The sequence below is a fragment of the Astyanax mexicanus genome, chromosome 1 (genome assembly GCF_023375975.1).
Source record: "Astyanax mexicanus isolate ESR-SI-001 chromosome 1, AstMex3_surface, whole genome shotgun sequence".
Classification (NCBI taxonomy): domain Eukaryota; kingdom Metazoa; phylum Chordata; class Actinopteri; order Characiformes; family Acestrorhamphidae; genus Astyanax; species Astyanax mexicanus.
Window position 1 is genome coordinate 124,024,555 of NC_064408.1, and position 16,301 is coordinate 124,040,855.

The 16,301-nt window shown below is 35.7% G+C and overlaps 3 protein-coding genes across 8 annotated transcripts in view; 1 reads left to right on the top strand and 2 right to left on the bottom strand.

Annotated features, from left to right (window-relative positions):
• The window catches only part of LOC111190074 (gastrula zinc finger protein XlCGF49.1-like), a 63,825-nt gene that overhangs the window by 2,067 nt on the left and 45,457 nt on the right, over positions 1–16,301 (top strand). The gene's annotated exons all lie outside the window — the stretch shown is intronic.
• LOC111190075 (zinc finger protein 239-like) lies at positions 7,775–10,773 on the bottom strand. Its single transcript, XM_049465028.1, has 2 exons — positions 10,461–10,773; positions 7,775–9,540 (listed from the first exon to the last, which is right to left on the bottom strand). Exon 2 carries the CDS (start codon positions 9,430–9,432, stop codon positions 8,539–8,541), a length of 894 nt encoding a protein of 297 aa, XP_049320985.1. The 5' UTR covers positions 9,433–9,540; positions 10,461–10,773; the 3' UTR covers positions 7,775–8,538.
• On the bottom strand, positions 11,397–15,829 carry LOC111190072 (zinc finger protein OZF-like). Of its 3 annotated transcripts, XM_049464959.1 has the most exons (3): positions 15,304–15,829; positions 15,022–15,094; positions 11,397–13,296 (listed from the first exon to the last, which is right to left on the bottom strand). In XM_049464959.1, the coding sequence occupies exon 3, from the start codon at positions 13,148–13,150 to the stop codon at positions 11,852–11,854; it is 1,299 nt and encodes a 432-aa protein (XP_049320916.1). In that variant the 5' UTR covers positions 13,151–13,296; positions 15,022–15,094; positions 15,304–15,829; the 3' UTR covers positions 11,397–11,851. The 3 variants fall into 3 exon arrangements, with proteins under 3 accessions (XP_049320916.1, XP_049320913.1, XP_049320912.1); XM_049464956.1 differs by lacking the exon at positions 15,022–15,094 and having other exon boundaries at positions 11,397–13,273; XM_049464955.1 differs by lacking the exon at positions 15,022–15,094.

The window sequence follows — 16,301 nt, forward strand, 5'->3', positions numbered from 1 at the left end:
GGAAAGAGTTTTAATCAACACAGTCATCTCCAACAACACCAGCGCATTCACACTGGAGAGAAACCGTATCACTGCTCAGACTGTGGTAAGAGTTTTAGTTTTCAGAGTACTTTCCAGCGACACCAGCGCATTCATACTGGAGAGAAACCATATCATTGCTCAGACTGTGAGAAGTGTTTTAATTGTCAGAGTACTCTTCAACAACACCAGCGTATTCACACTGGAGAGAAACCGTATTACTGCTTTGACTGTGAGAAGAGCTTCAGATATTCATGTAACTGGAAGAAACACAAATGCTCTAAGATCAGTAATGGACCTGGTCAGTAAATCATCAATACACCTTTTCAGGAGTAACTCCAAAAAAGAGGAAGCTGACTGGATTTACAGTAGAATATCCAGTAAAATTCTGTGTTCCTGAAATGTGCATTGGAAGACTAATATACTGTTTATTGTGATGAATACCATGTCCAATTGTGGTTCTGCAGTCTGTCTTTAGAGTTCCATTTGTAAAATGGTTAAATCGATCAGAAAAGTTCACATTTTAGATTGAGTGGTATATGTAGTGTAGTCATATTGATGAATATTTTTTTGATGATTTCTTGAGCCTGAACATTTCAAAAGGTATTTATTTATAACTAGTTGACTCATTGTGAGCTGCGTCATATTTGAAAATATTAAAAATGGAACTAAATAAACGGGCACAGGCAATAATGATTAAATATAATGCTACATAACAAATGATGTTAGTCCTATTGTGGGAAGTCTTTGACTAGCATCACTTCATCGCTTTTGTTTACTTTGATTGTAGTGTAGCATTAGCTAAAATAACTAGCAAAGCAAAAATAACTAGCAAGCAAGTATTCTTCCAGGAGAACCTTGCATGCCACTTGATTAATGCGTCATTCACAAAGACCAAGCTGCCCAAGGCACAGATGCCTTTCTGAAGCATCTGTGCAGGTCTCCATCTAAATAGTTGATTGCTATGTGTTGAGCAAAGCTAAAAATTGGAATCATCAGAGAAGATGACCTTAGTCCAGTCCTCTAATTCTCATGATCATTTGCGTAGTAGTAGCCTGGCTCTACCTTTTCTCATTAAAGGAGGTCCATTTTCTATAGGGTGGCCTCTAAGATATTGTTTGGATTGTCTTTCCATGCATTTCACCCCATCTGCCATTTGCCATTCTTTTTATAGGTCTCTTGGTATCATCCTGTAGTTGCTGACTGACATTTGAAGTTGTTGGTCAATCTCCAGACCTAAACCCCATTTAAAAAAACTTTTAATGTAATCATTTACGATGTAAGTTGGCCAAAAGCCATCAAACAAAGCTGGAATGCTTGATTTTTTTTTTGCCAGGAGTGGAACAAGGTCACACAAAAACAGTATGAAAGACTTGTGAAGAGCATGCAAAGTTGTATGAAAGCTGTAAACAAAAATCAGTGTAATTCCTTTACTGATTTCTAGTACAGGATTGTACTACAAAGTACTGATTTCTAAACTCTTAAAACATTTGCATTGTTGTTTCTAAATGAATATAAACTTGTTTTGTCTTTGCATTAAATAAGGTTTGAAAGCACTGTGCCTGTTTCATTATTTTGATCATTTCTCATTTTCTGCAAATAAATGCTCTAAAAAAAGCAATATTTGTATTTGGAATTTTAGGAGAAATGTTGTTAGTAATTCATAAAGTAAAACCACAATGTTCATTTTACTAAATTGATTTTGAAAAAGTGTTCTATTTTTTTTTTCCAGAGCTGTGTATATATATATAATTTTAGACAAGATAAAGATACCTCTATATCGTGATATCACTTTTGGAAGTTTTTTTGCTTTGCAATTTACTGTTATAACTCAATTAGTAGTTATCTTAATTAGGTATTTTATTTGTTTTTTTATCACTATTATTTAATACAAAATTAGAGTTTTGCTAAGTTACTGTTTATGAAAAAGACAAAGGTCAAATGTTTATATATACTGTTATTTATATTTATTTTGTAGCTGTAGTATTTTTATTTATTCAATGTTTTGTCATATCACCAAAAGTATCTTTATTACGAAACGCCCTGAATTTTATGCTATTATTGTCTTTATCTCTCACATTAGCCAGGCAGAGACACAGGTAGATTAAATATCCTGTTGCTTAACTTTAAACTGCAGTTTAACCCGTGAAGCAGCTTCTCATCCCAGCGCCAGAACTTTCCCTCAGAGAAAGGAAACTCTTCAGCTTTGCTGTTTAAACTGTTTAAACTAGCTAATATCAGCCACAATCATCTCAGTAGTAAAATACAACTTAACATTATGTAAACACTCAGTAAATCTCTTAGTAAATACTGTTAATAAACACAAAACACAAGCAAGACATGATAATACGGTGTTTTTATTCAGTTAGCTAAAAAGCTAACTCCTACATTTCACCCAGCAACAGTCGCGTCACTCGCGCGGAAAGACCAACCAATCAGAGCTAGGATCAGGATCATCGCGTGATTTCATTGGTCCGAAAGTCTGTCCCTCGGAGTTCTCCGTCTGAGATGGTTTGCTGTTTGATCGTTATTTGTGTTTTGTTAGTAAAATAGTGTATTAGTTATAATGTTGTATTAATATTAATAATAATACAAAATAATAATAATAAACATTTTAAATAAAAACATTTACTCAATACTAAATAGCTACAAACAGATGTATGAATAATTTATAATAATTATTTTATTATGTTATTATTTCTGCTTCTATAAAAAAAAATACTACCAATAATAAACATCATCACACACACACGCGCGCGCTGAACTGTGTTTAAAACTCCATAAACACACAAACTAAACTCTGAATTAAAGTTAATGAAGCTCTGAGCTGTTTAGAAACATAATACTTAGTTTAACGACCACTGTTTGGCCAGTAAATGAGTCTCAAACCAGTGCTGCTTTTCACTCTGTTTATTCTAAAACAGATTAAACCAAATAATTCTTTAAATCTTGCAATGCACATCTGCAGGTATAACACATAGGTTGTAAAAAAAATAAAATAAGAAGAAATTAGCTTAATTCACATTTTACTATAGAAAGCATGAGTTATATAACGCGGCTCGCACGTCTCTAGACTATAACTCGATAAAGTTAGCATGTCTTATCAAAACTATATAATGAATAGAGCACTAGATATTTTAATAAAGTTATAGAATAATGTTTTTAAAGTTTTAAACTAGATATAGATTAATATATATATATATATATAGAGAGAGAGAGAGAGAAGAACTGCAGCAGCTACGCACCATCCATCTCAGAGCTTTCACTCGTCTGATGGAGGTACGGCAGTAGCAGAGGGACACAGCCTGCAGGGACGTCAAAGCAAGAAATAAATGCTCCCAAAAATATATATATATATAAAATAAACTTAAAAAAATAATAATAATTTTTTTACACATTTTACCAGTTTTTATAATAATAGAGCAATTTTGGTGAAACTCATTAATTATATTATCTGTTAATTCCAACTCTGTTACACCAGCATTAATTAATAATGAGCTACATGGAGAAACATCTAAATTAACAGCGTACAGCGGCTCGCAGTGTTGTTTTTACGCCCAATGTTGAGCTTTCTGAGATTTATTGATAACTTAGAAATAAAGGTAGGTTAGCTAGTTATTTATAAGAAACTTCCGCTTGGTTAGCTAGTTAATTATAACAAACTTAATCTAGGTTATATATATATATATATAGGCTATAACTTATACATATGAGCTAAATTGGCTAGTTATTTATACATTTATGATAGGTTAGCTAGTCATAACTTAGAAATTAAAGCTAGGTTAGGTGGTTATAATTTATAAATTAAAGCTAGGTTGGTTATTTATAACTTAGAAATTAAAGCTAGGTTGGCTAGTTATATATAATTTATAAACAACTACTTAACCTAGCTTAAATTTATAAGGTATGACTAGCTAACCTAGCTTATTTTTTTATAAACAACTACCTAACTTAGCTTAATTTTATAACAAATTTAAGCTAGGTTAGCTAGTCATAACTTAAAAATTAAAGATAGGTTAGCTGGTTATTTATAACAAACTTAAGCTAGGTTAGCTAGTTATTTATAACTTTTAAATTAAAACTAGGATAGCTAGTCATAATTTATAAACTTAAGCTAGGTTTAGTTATTTATAACTTATACATTAAAGCTAGGTTGGCTACTTATTTATAACATACATTTAAGCTAGGTTAGGTAGTTATAACTTATAAATTAAAGTTAGGGTAGCTATTTATTTATAACAAACTTAAGCTAGGTTAGCTAGTTATTTAGAACTTAGAAATATAAGCTAAATTGGCTAGTTATTTATATATTTAAGCTAGGTTAGCTAGTCATAACTTATACATTAAAGCTAGGTTAGGTGGTTATAATTTATAAATAAAAGCTAGGTTGGCTAGTTATATATAACTTATAAATTTAAGCTAGGTTAGGTAGTTGTTTATAACAAATTTAAGATAGGTAAGCTAGTCATAATTTATAAATAAAAGCTAGGTCAGCTAATTATAACTTAGAAATTAAAACTAGTTTAGCTAGTTTTAATTTATAAATTAAAGCTAGGTTAGCTAGTCATAACTTATGAATTCCACTTAGGTTAGCTAATTATTTATAACAATTTAAGCTAGGTTAGCTAGTTATTTATAACAAACTTAAGCTAGGTTAGCTAGTTATTTATAACTTTTAAATTTAAGATAGGTTAGGTAGTTGTTTGTTATAAACAACTACCTAAAATTTAAACTAGGTTAGTTAGTCATAACTTATGAATTAAAGTTAGGTTAGCTAGTTATTTATAACACATTTAAACTAGGTTAGGTAGTTATAATTTATAAATTATAGCTAGGTCATAATTTATAAATTAAAGCTAGGTTAGCTAGTAATTTATAACTTATAAATATAAGATAAAGTGGCTAGTTATTTATACATTTAAACTAGGTTAGCTAGTCATAACTAATAAATTAAAGCTAGGTTAGGTGGTTATAATTTATTAATTAAAGCTAGGTTAGGTGGTTATAATTTATTAATTAAAGCTAGGTTAGCTAGTCATAACTTATGAATTAAAATTAGGTTAGCTAGTTATTTATAATAAATTTAAGCTAGGTTAGGTAGTTATAACTTATAAATTAAAGCTAGGTTAGCTAGTTATTAATAACAAACTTAAGCTAGATTAGGTAGTTATTTATAATTTATAAATAACAAATAACAAATTTAAGCTAGGTTAGCTAGTCGTAACTTATAAATTTAAGCTAGGTTAGCTAGTTATTTATAACAAATTTAAGCTAGGTTAGGTAGTTATTTATAACTTCAAAATTTAAGCTAGGTTAGCTGGTCATAACTAAGTTACCTAGTTATTTATTACAAATTTAAGATAGATTAGCTGATTATTTATAACAAATTTAAGAGCTTCCACAATTTTAATAAATTTCCAGTAGCCCTGAATATTTTCACTCAGCTCAGCTGTATTATTAGTGAGGAGACAGGCCGCTATCCACTGTGAATGTAAAATCTGAGCGGGAAAGTGTAGCCTTAACAGGTAACGTCAGTTACTTAGGATAACACTGGGACTTTGAGGTGATGGAGGTAACGTTAGGATAACACAGAGGCTGCGTCCAGAAACTTTTGCAACTCCTCCTCTCCTACCCTGGAAGAAGGTGGAGGGATCTAGGACAGAGGAGGAGTGGAGGGAAGGAGCTGTAATTGGGGAAATAGGACAGCTGATCCCTTTTAGTTAGGATGTCTCCCATGCATTTTGGCCACATTTCTCCAGCCAGTAATATATATTTAATATAGTTTTAAGGAACATATACCTAGTTAATTAATATGCTTATGGTGTATATTTGGGTGTTGCCTTCTCCATTACCAAGTGCTATGTTGGCGTGGATGCAGTGATTTCATTTGAAAATCCCTAAAAGTCTTCCGAAGTAGGATGCTCTTATGTATCCTCTGTTTAAAGCCCCTTTAAACGGACGATTTTAAGCGGCTTCTTTCATCTTCATCGACCCCAGTTATTATAGAGATTTAAAACACCAGTTATTACAAAGCTAGATAGTAACAAGTATTTAATTAAAAGGTTTTTTTTTTTAGCTATTTAGCTCCAGTATCCCACATTCATTATGGACTTACTCACAAGCTCTCTAGCGTTTAGCCGTAATTTTCTGATATAAAGAGGAGATAAAGAGTGGGTAGTCTCTCCATGATCCTGCTGTGGAGGACACCATCCACCCTGTTTTTAACTAACAGTTAAATTTAGCTGTTATACTCATTTTAATGTGAGTGCTTGTATGTGCTTCTTAAAAAAAGAAATATATGAAATAGAAATCCTCCTGCGCTTATTCCTTACAAATAAGCCTGGTAGTATTTATTTTTCAACCAGTTTTTGTGAGATACACTTTTCATTTTCTTAGTGTCCCCTTTTGGGCAGTTGGCCAAAGGAGTGGCATGATTTATCCTAAAAGTTTGGGGATGAATAATAATGTTTTTTTGCAATGTAACATCTTTACTGACTTCAGTAAAACCAGACTCATTACCTAAACAAATTAATACAATTAAATCCTGATACAGCTAAGGATGAACACAGAAGGTAAGTATATCACATGTGCCCCCTTAACAATAACATTACAAATATCTAGGCTTTACCAATGTTTTATGTCCATTTACAGTCCAGGTGATGGGGAAGACCCACTGACTCCAGCGTATACTGGTCCTGTCATTTTAATTTATGTTTATTCCAATTGTTTTTGTGTAAAGACTTTGATGTGGTTCTCTGTAACTGGAAATGGGTGTGCCGTCTTGGCCAGGTCTCCCTCAGATTTTTTTTTTTATCTCAAGGGTCCTCCTGGTTGAATAAAGGTTAAATAAATAAATATCAATACTTTTAGAAAAGTAGCTAATACCTTAGTAGCTAATAAGTGTTTTCCTGTGGTTTGTTGTGACACATTTTGGGGATACGGTTTTCCCCAAGTAAAAAGCCAAACCCAATCCAAACCAAGATGAAAGTCTACAAACCTGCAAACTAATATCTCCAAAAGGGACCCCTCTGTTGCCCTCACGTGCTGTTTATGACTAGCATCTCCTCTAACCAAAGTAATAGGAATTTACCACCGTTTGGAGACAGTTCCAATGCAGTGGAGTTAAAGCTCACCTTCCGCGAAAATCCGAATTTTCTTGTTTTTTGTAGAATACAGTAGGTCTCTCCGAGTTGAATGTGTACACCTGCACATTAAACTGTTTTGCAGCCCCCATTGTCTGCAGGAGCTAAGCAAAGAAATCCCCCCTCCCCCCCTCCGAAAAACGGGTGAATTTTGAATTATCTTTCTGCCTACGTAGGCAGAAACTCACAGACCAGCCCACCTTGGCTCGAGAAACTCCCAGAGGCGGAGCTGAAGCGACGCAACATCACCGCTCATCAGTTAGGAGGTGGGAGGCAGTGAGCGGCAGAGCGGTGGAGGGGCGTCGCAGTGCTCCTAGCCAATCAGAGGAGAGATATTTGCATGCTGTTTGCATGTATGAATATTCATGAGCAAAGCTGGAATCCGGTCATTTTGGACACACCCCTTAAACAGTCCATTAAAAAAGAGCTATACAGAGACACCTGAGCACTTTTTTTTTTACAAAAACGGCTCACATGTCATTCATTCATACTAGAGACCACAACTAGACATTTTAAAATGAAAGAAAAAACGACGGAAGGTGACCTTTAAACAAGTTGCACTTTACTGGACCAAAACTGACCAGCATCAAGAAAGTCTAAAACAGTTGCAAAAATTGTTTTTCCAGTTTATTTGAGTAATTCACTACAACATACAGAGTTTTGTATTTTAATATACATTGTATGGGTTAAAACAAAATGGAAAAATAGAATGTACATTTGCAAATCCTTTTCAACCTATATTCGATTGAATACACTTCAAAGACAAGATATTTAATATCCAAAAGGATAAACTTGGTTTTCACAAATGTTCAGTTATTTTGAGCCAGCAACACGCTCCAAAAAAGTTGGAACTGAGGCCCGTTTACCACTTTGTTACATCACCTTTCCTTTTAACAACACTCAATAAACATTTGGAAATTGATGACAATAATTGTTACAGCTTTGTAGGTGAAATGCTTTTATCTTTTAATGGAACGACATTACAAAAATGAAACTTAGATTTAATTTAGAGTAGGCGGTATACAGCTTGTAGAGCAGTATAGATTTACTGTCCACTGAAAATAAATCCACATACAGCCACTAATGTCTAAATAGCTGGTAACACATGTGAGTACACCTCACAGTGAAGATATCTAACTTCCCAAAAATCAATCTTCATGAATAACTGACAAAGTAACGCATGACATGAGAAAAGAACAAGCCAGTTCTGTAAGTGTTTCCCCAAGGGTTCTACAAAGTGAAAATTAACAAAAGAGTTCAAAGACTGGCTTTGATGACTCCTCCCCCAAAACAGAGCGCTCGGTCAAACCACAAAGGGTTTGGGTCACACAAGTGTTTGGAAAACACTCTTTAATTAGCGATCGATCTTAAGTACTAGTTAACTAGTTAAGTTCTTACCTTTACAATGTTTTTGGAAACCTAACCCTGTTCCATTACTGATCTTAGAGCATTTGTGTTTCTTCAGGCTACCAGAATACCTGAAGTTCTTCTCACAATCGGAGCAAAAATATGGTTTCTCTCCAGTGTGAATGCGCTGGTGTTTTTGGAGATAACTCTGATCAGTAAAACTCCTCCCACAGTCTGAGCAGTAATACGGTTTCTCTCCAGTGTGAATGCGCTGGTGTTTTTTGAGAACACTTTGAACAGCAAAACTCCTCCCACAGTCTGAGCAGTGATAGGGTTTTTCTCCAGTGTGAATGCGCTTGTGATTTTTAAGAGTATTCTGTTGACTAAAACTCTTTCCACAGTCTGAGCAGTGGTATGGTTTCTCTCCAGTGTGAATGCGCTGGTGTTTTTTGAGAGTATTCTGTTGACTAAAACTCATCCCACAGTCTGAGCAGTAATACGGTTTCTCTCCAGTATGAATGCGCTGGTGATTTTTGAGAGTACTCTGATCAGTAAAACTCCTTCCACAGTCTGAGCAGTAATATGGTTTTTCTCCAGTGTGAATGCGCTGGTGGCTTTTGAGATAACTCTGATCAGTAAAACTCCTTCCACAGTCTGGGCAGTAAAAAGGTTTCTCTCCAGTGTGAATGCGCTGATGGCGTTGGAGAGTACTCTGACGACTAAAACTTTTACCACAGTCTGAGCAGTAATAAGGTTTCTCTCCAGTGTGAATGCGCTGGTGGCGTTGGAGATGACTCAGTTGACTAAAACTGTTCCCACAGTCTGAGCAATGGTGAGTTTTCTTCTTGCCTGTACTTTTCTGCATTTGTTTGGGAGGAGTAGGAGAGGATGCTGGCTGATTAATGGACATTTTTCTGGATTCCATGTTCTTCCCCTGTTTAAGTAGTTTATCCTGTTTGTGAACTGTTTTGGTTGAGTATTTCTGAAGATAAATTTCTAACAGATTGGGAAGTTGTCACCAGGAGCAGGAAACCTGAAACAAGACAGCATTAATTTCTGGAAGAAGCAAAGAAAAAACAAGTCCATATATCTGGCAACTAAAAATAATAGTCTAGAAATTGCACTTTTGGTGTTTGACTGAACAAATTTATTTTACTTAATATTGCATTGTTTCCTCTAAAGTTGATGATTTTTGACAGCAGGTGCAGGCAGCTGGCAAACACAGGGCATAATTTTTACACTCACAAATTAAATCAAATAAGATTTTCAGAATCACTTCTTGGACTTGCTATTAATTTACACAGGAGGTGTTCCAGTAAATGTAAATCAGAATAGCACAGCCTAGGTAAATTTAACACTACCACTGCCTAGCTGAATTAATTGTGTGCTTAGAAAAGCAAGGTAAATGTATGATTAGAATAGCACTGCTGGGATAACTATGATTTGAATATAATATCTGGATGAAATTATGTAAATGCATAATTATGATAGCCATGCTGGGGACCATTAATGACTAAAATAGGACTGCTAATGAATATATATATATATATATATATTATTAGAAAAGCACTTTTGAGGAATATTCAAAAATTAGATTTATAACAGTAGCACCACTAACTACCCAGTGATAATTGCTACATACTCGCCGCACATTTTTATGTTTTTCATGATAATGTCAATTGGTGAATTGGAGTAAACAAAGGCTCAGTTAGCTAACTAACTAATTATTAAATATTAAAAACGTTCCATTATCTCTGTGTTTCATCATTAGCTTTACTCGGGAAATCACTGTATTATGCTAGTCTTTTGTTGTTATCTAACGCTGGGTCCGCATTTTACAGACGTCCATCCAAGTCGGACTCCGTAAAACGCGGAACATCTGAAATGTTGTCCAAACAACGAGCTATTCCATCAACTGAACACGGACTATTTGAGAGCACGAGAAAGACTTACCATCTAACTGATGATCATTTCTTTCTCAGAACGGACTCCGCTGATCCACAGTGAAGACTGGAACTGTTCAGATCTACAGAATTACTAGCTGAAAGCTCGTGGAGCTCCAGTTTCTGTTTCTGCGGGTTTTCAGATCCAAAACTAGTTCCATACTGCCACCTATCATACACTGCTGAAGAGGAAACCAGAGACTCTTCTTCTTCTTTCAGGTTTATGGCGGATGGCGGACCAGCTGTTGGTGCATTACCGCCACCTACTGAGCAGGAGTGTGAAGTGTGACTTCAGGAAGTGACGTGCACAATAATAACCAAAATAAAGGTGGAAGGAAAATGTTTAACTAAACAAATAAAAGTAAAAGAAAGTAAACGAGAAAAGAGGAGAAAAAGAGAAAGAATCCAGAGACTCTCTATTAAAGAGGACAATATTCACTTCAGAATGTGTTGTGGGATTGTTGAACCTGTAGAGGGCGCACCCGAGTGAGTCCAACATTAGCCAGAATTAATGGGTTTATATGGAGCAACTGACCAAAATCAGAGTTTATAAATGTTTTATTATTTTTGTACTGATGGGTGTGATTGGAGATAACCACACCTTCACACTCTTATTCTTAAATGTTGTATACATTTATATTTTATTTCACTTAATAATTTACTTTGATATTATGATCTTTACTCTCTTTTTAACTGTCACAATGACACAAGGCTTTGGAGGTTGTACTTTTTCAGGAATCAGGAAGGTCAGAGTGTTTTCATCAAAAGTAACCAGCAATCCAAAAAGTCTAAAATAGTCATAACAATTGTTTTTCCAGATTATTTGAATAATTCACTACAACATTCAGGCATTTGTATTTTAATATACATTGTATTGGTTAAAATAAAAGGAATTACCTTTCCTTTTACCAACACTCAATAAACATTTGAAAATTGATGACAATAATTGTTACAGCTTTGTAGGTAGATTTATTTTATCTTTTAATGGAACAACATTATAAAAATTAAACTTACATTTACAAAGTGAACATGTCCAAATTGTGTTAATCTGTTAATCATTAGTGTTCTGGGTACCAACATGGCATGTATATTCAAAATGGCACATCTCGCTAAGGATCGGAGAAATAGAATTGTTTAGATGGACTAGTCTATAAGAAGACTGATAACACCCTGAATCTGAGCTATAGCACATTGGCCAAGGTCATACTGCAGTTTTTGAGAACAAGTCACATGTGTGCTGCCAGCATTGCTGCAAAAGTTTGGGGATAAATAATAATGTTCTGTTTATAGGTTAAGGAGACACTCTTTAATTAATGATCAATCTTAAGTACTAGTTAACCAAGTTAGCTTTTTGGAAACCTAACCCTGTTCCATTACTGATCTTAGAGCATATGTGTTTCTTCAGGTTACAAGAATACCTGAAGCTCTTCTCACAGTCTGAGAAAAATTTGGTTTCTCTCCAGTGTGAATGCGCTGGTGTTTTTTGAGATGACTCTGAACAGTAAAACTCCTCCCACAGTCTGAGCAGTAAAATGGTTTCTCTCTAGCGTGAATGCGCTGGTGTTGTTGGAGATGACTCTGACAACCAAAACTCCTCCCACAATCTGAGCAGTGATAAGGTTTCTCTCCAGTGTGAATGCGCTGGTGGCGTTGGAGATGACTCTGCTGACTAAAACTCTTCCCACAGTCGGAGCAGTGATACGGTTTCTCTCCAGTGTGAATGTGCTGGTGTTTTTTGAGGATACTCTGACAAGTAAAACTCTTCCCACAGTCTGAGCAGTGGTACGGTTTCTCTCCAGTGTGAATGCACCGGTGTTTTTTGAGACTAATCTGTTGACTAAAACTCTTTCCACAGTCTGAGCAGTGATATGGTTTCTCTCTGGTGTGAATGCGCTGGTGTTTTTTGAGGATACTCTGACGAGTAAAACTCCTCCCACAGTCTGAGCAGTAATATGGTTTCTCCCCAGTGTGAATGCGCTGGTGTTTTTTTAGAGTACTCTGATCAGTAAAACTCCTTCCACAGTCTGAGCAGTGATACGGTTTCTCTCCAGTGTGAATGCGCTGGTGGTTTTTGAGAGTACTTTGACGAGTAAAAGTTTTCCCACAGTCTGAGCAGTAATACGGTTTCACCCCAGTGTGAATGCGCTGGTGGCATTGGAGATGATTCTGTTGAGTAAAAGTTTTCCCACAATCTGAGCAGTAATACTGTTTCTCTCCAGTGTGAATGCGCTGGTGTTCTTGGAGATGACCCTGACGACTAAAACTCTTCCCACAGTCTAAGCAGTGATAAGGTTTCTCCCCAGTGTGAATGCGCTGGTGTAGTTGGAGATGACTCTGACGACTAAAACTCTTTCCACAGTCTGAGCAGTGATACGGTTTCTCTCCAGTGTGAATGCGCTGGTGAAGTTGGAGATTACTCTGACGACTAAAACTCTTTCCACAGTCTGAGCAGTTATACGGTTTCTCCCCAGTGTGAATACGCTGGTGGCATTGGAGATGACTCTGTTGAGTAAAACTTTTCCCACAATCTGAGCAGTAATACTGTTTCTCTCCAGTGTGAATGCGTTGGTGTAGTTGGAGATGACTCTGTTGACTAAAACTTTTTCCACAGTCTGAACAGTGGTGAGTTTTCTTCTTGCCTGTACGTTTCTGCATTTGTTTGGGTGGGGTAGGAGATGATGTTGGCCCATTAATGGACATTTTTCTGAATTTTATGTTCTTCCACTGTTTAAGTAGTTTATCCTGTTTGTGAACTGTTCTGGTACTGTATTTCTGAAGATAAATTTCAAACAGATTGGGAAGTTGTCACCAGGAGCAGGAGACCTGAAACAGGACAGCATTCATTTCTGGAAGAGGCAAAGAAAAAACAAAAGTCAGTGCTAGTTTGTAGTCTGTAGTGCCTGTGGAGGAATTACCAGTCCTTCAGAAAAAAACAATGCTCCACAATAAATGAAAATATCTGGCAACTAAAATTATTGGTCTAGAAATTGCACTTTTGGTGTTTGGCTGAGCAAATTTATTTTACTTCATATTGCATTGTTTCCTCTAATGGTGATGATTTTTAACAGCAGGTGCAGGCAGCTGGCAAATGCGAGGCATCATTTTTACACTCTGCTTGCATAAATTAAATCAAATAAAATTTTCAGGATCACTTCTTGGAATTGCTATCAATTTACACAGGAGGTGTTCCAGTAAATCAGAATAGTACAGCCTAGGTAAATGTAACACTACCATTGCCCAGCTAAAATAAATATGTGCTTAGAAAAGCATTTCCGAGGTAAATGTATGATTAGAATAGCACTGCTGAGAACGCTGTGATTTGATTATAATTTCTGGATGAAATATGAGACAGCACCATGGAGTTCCATGCATAATTATGATAGCCATGCTGGGGACCATTTATGACAAAAATAGGACTAATACTTAATATAAATGAATCTAAATGTATGTTGTATGTATATGGCACAATCGAGGTCCATTTATAAGTAGTTGTGCTACCCAGTGATAATTGTTACATACTCGCCGCACATGTTTATGTTTTTCAAGATAATTTCAATTGGTGAATTGGAGTAAACAATGGCTCAGTTAATTAACTAACTAATTATTAAATATTTAAAGCTTCCCATTATCTCTGTGTTTCATCATTTACTTTACTTTACACTGTTTTATAATAGCTAATCTTTTATTGGGGTCTAACGCCGGCCCCGCATTTTACCGACGTCCGCAGTTTTGCTCTCAGTGTAACTGCTGCCCGTTTAAGATTGTGTAAAAACACATTAAATATTGTTAAGAAACAGTAAATATTAATATTAAAGGTATTTTTCAGCTGATCAGACAAAATGACATTTAATCCAAAAACCTGATTATGATTAAGAGAATGAAGTGTCATGTGAGTGATCTTGTTTGGGCTGACTCAAGTGTCTGAAACTAGTCAGTTGTTTCTGGATATTTGACCTGAACTGTGTATGTGGGTGAGTGTGCAAAGGACAGTTAGGCTGACACCTCAAAACTGAATGTCCAGTATGTAGCATGTAATGCAGAAGTCAGCGCCAAAGCAGCAGAGATGAGGCCAGAGGACACATAGAAAACAGTAGTGATCAATAAATGATTTAACTTAATCAGTTAGAAACAGTTGCTGAGGAACCGCTTAACTGACCTTTGCACAGTATGTATGGGTGGGATTTGGGGGATATAAGGTCTTGCAAATGTAAGGATCATTGAACTTCTTCTACTGAAACTCTGTCTGAGTGGAAGGGGTTCCCAGAGCTCTGTTGTAATAAATTGCTAATTTGCTGAAGATCTAAGTATCCTGTCTCTCTATCAACTCTACTTCGGGCTTCCATCAAAAGAATCAAGGGGAACGCACTGGAGCAGTTGAGGGTAGTGCTGATTTTCCCAACAATATATACATTAAATAATTCTGTATATACCCGTATTACTCACCAACACTACCCCAAAACTGTGTTTTAAACCCACTTTAGTAACAATACAGGATCAATCCTGCCTCTAACAATGGGGTTCCACCATACGGTCCATCCCCTTCCCCCATACTCTACTCCCCCCTCACTCACCTCTAACTGCACCATAATAACAAGATCCTAGAATCCGGAGGAAATGCAGCGATGCAGAAAGAGGAGTAAAGAGCTGGAAGAAAAAGAGTGAGAGCAGTGCAATAAGGAGAAGTTGGAGCTCGGGGAAAGACTGAGAGAGTAAGAGAGAGATCTATCGGAGGAGGTGGAGTTTGGAAATCCAAGGCAGACTCGGTAAAACGCGGAACATCTGGAATGTTGTCCAAACAACGAGCTATTCCATCAACTGAACACGGACTATTTGAGAGCACGAGAAAGACTTACCATCTAACTGATGATCATTTCTTTCTCAGAACGGACTCCGCTGATCCACAGTGAAGACTGGAACTGTTCAGATCTACAGAATTACTAGCTGAAAGCTCGTGGAGCTCCAGTTTCTGCTTCTGCGGGTTTTCAGATCCAAAACTAGTTCCATACTGCCACCTATCATACACTGCTGAAGAGAAAACCAGAGACTCTCAAATAGGGTGCGGGGGAGACCGGGAGACCTCTCTCATCACGGCTTAAATGCAATCTTTTATCTGTATCTTCTTTATCGGTTGTACTTAAATGCAACGTACAAAACAATTAAACATACTACATTCTACATATTAAAGTTAGCTTGTGAAATTGAGACCAAAAATGTTAACTAAATCATCTTTTTAGTGTTTTTTTTTTTCAAGACACAGAAAAGACATGCACCATTGGGAATTATTGTGCAGTCATGTTAAAAAATGTGTACCTTTATTAAAATGAGTTGTTCTGCTGTACAATATGTGCAACATTTTAATAATAATTTAATTGTTATTTTGCATGTGTTTATTTACAAAACCTTTAATCGAATGCGCATACACATTTAACATCCTTAACAGAACACATGCAACAAGAACATTAAAATGCCATGTGTTGAGCGTTAGGTGTAATAAATGTAGTATGTTTCAGTACTTAACACAGTTAAATAATCAACAACAAATGTGTAATTAGAATATATTTTGACTTATCATACATACACTTGTATTATCACATGAGAGATCTGGAGCCGTAGTGAGAGAGGTCTCTCCCAGGAGCCTCTTCGACTGAGCTTGTTTTTCCACTAGAGGGCGCACCCAAACGAGTCTAAAATTATTGGGTTTATTTGAAGCAAAATCAGAGTTTATGAATGTTTGATCATATTTGTTCTGAAATTGTACACATTATTATAAAGCTTTTAAACTTTAGTTAAAAAGCTTTTTAAACTCCAGATATAAACATTTTAAACTCCAGTTATAAACCTTTTAAACTCC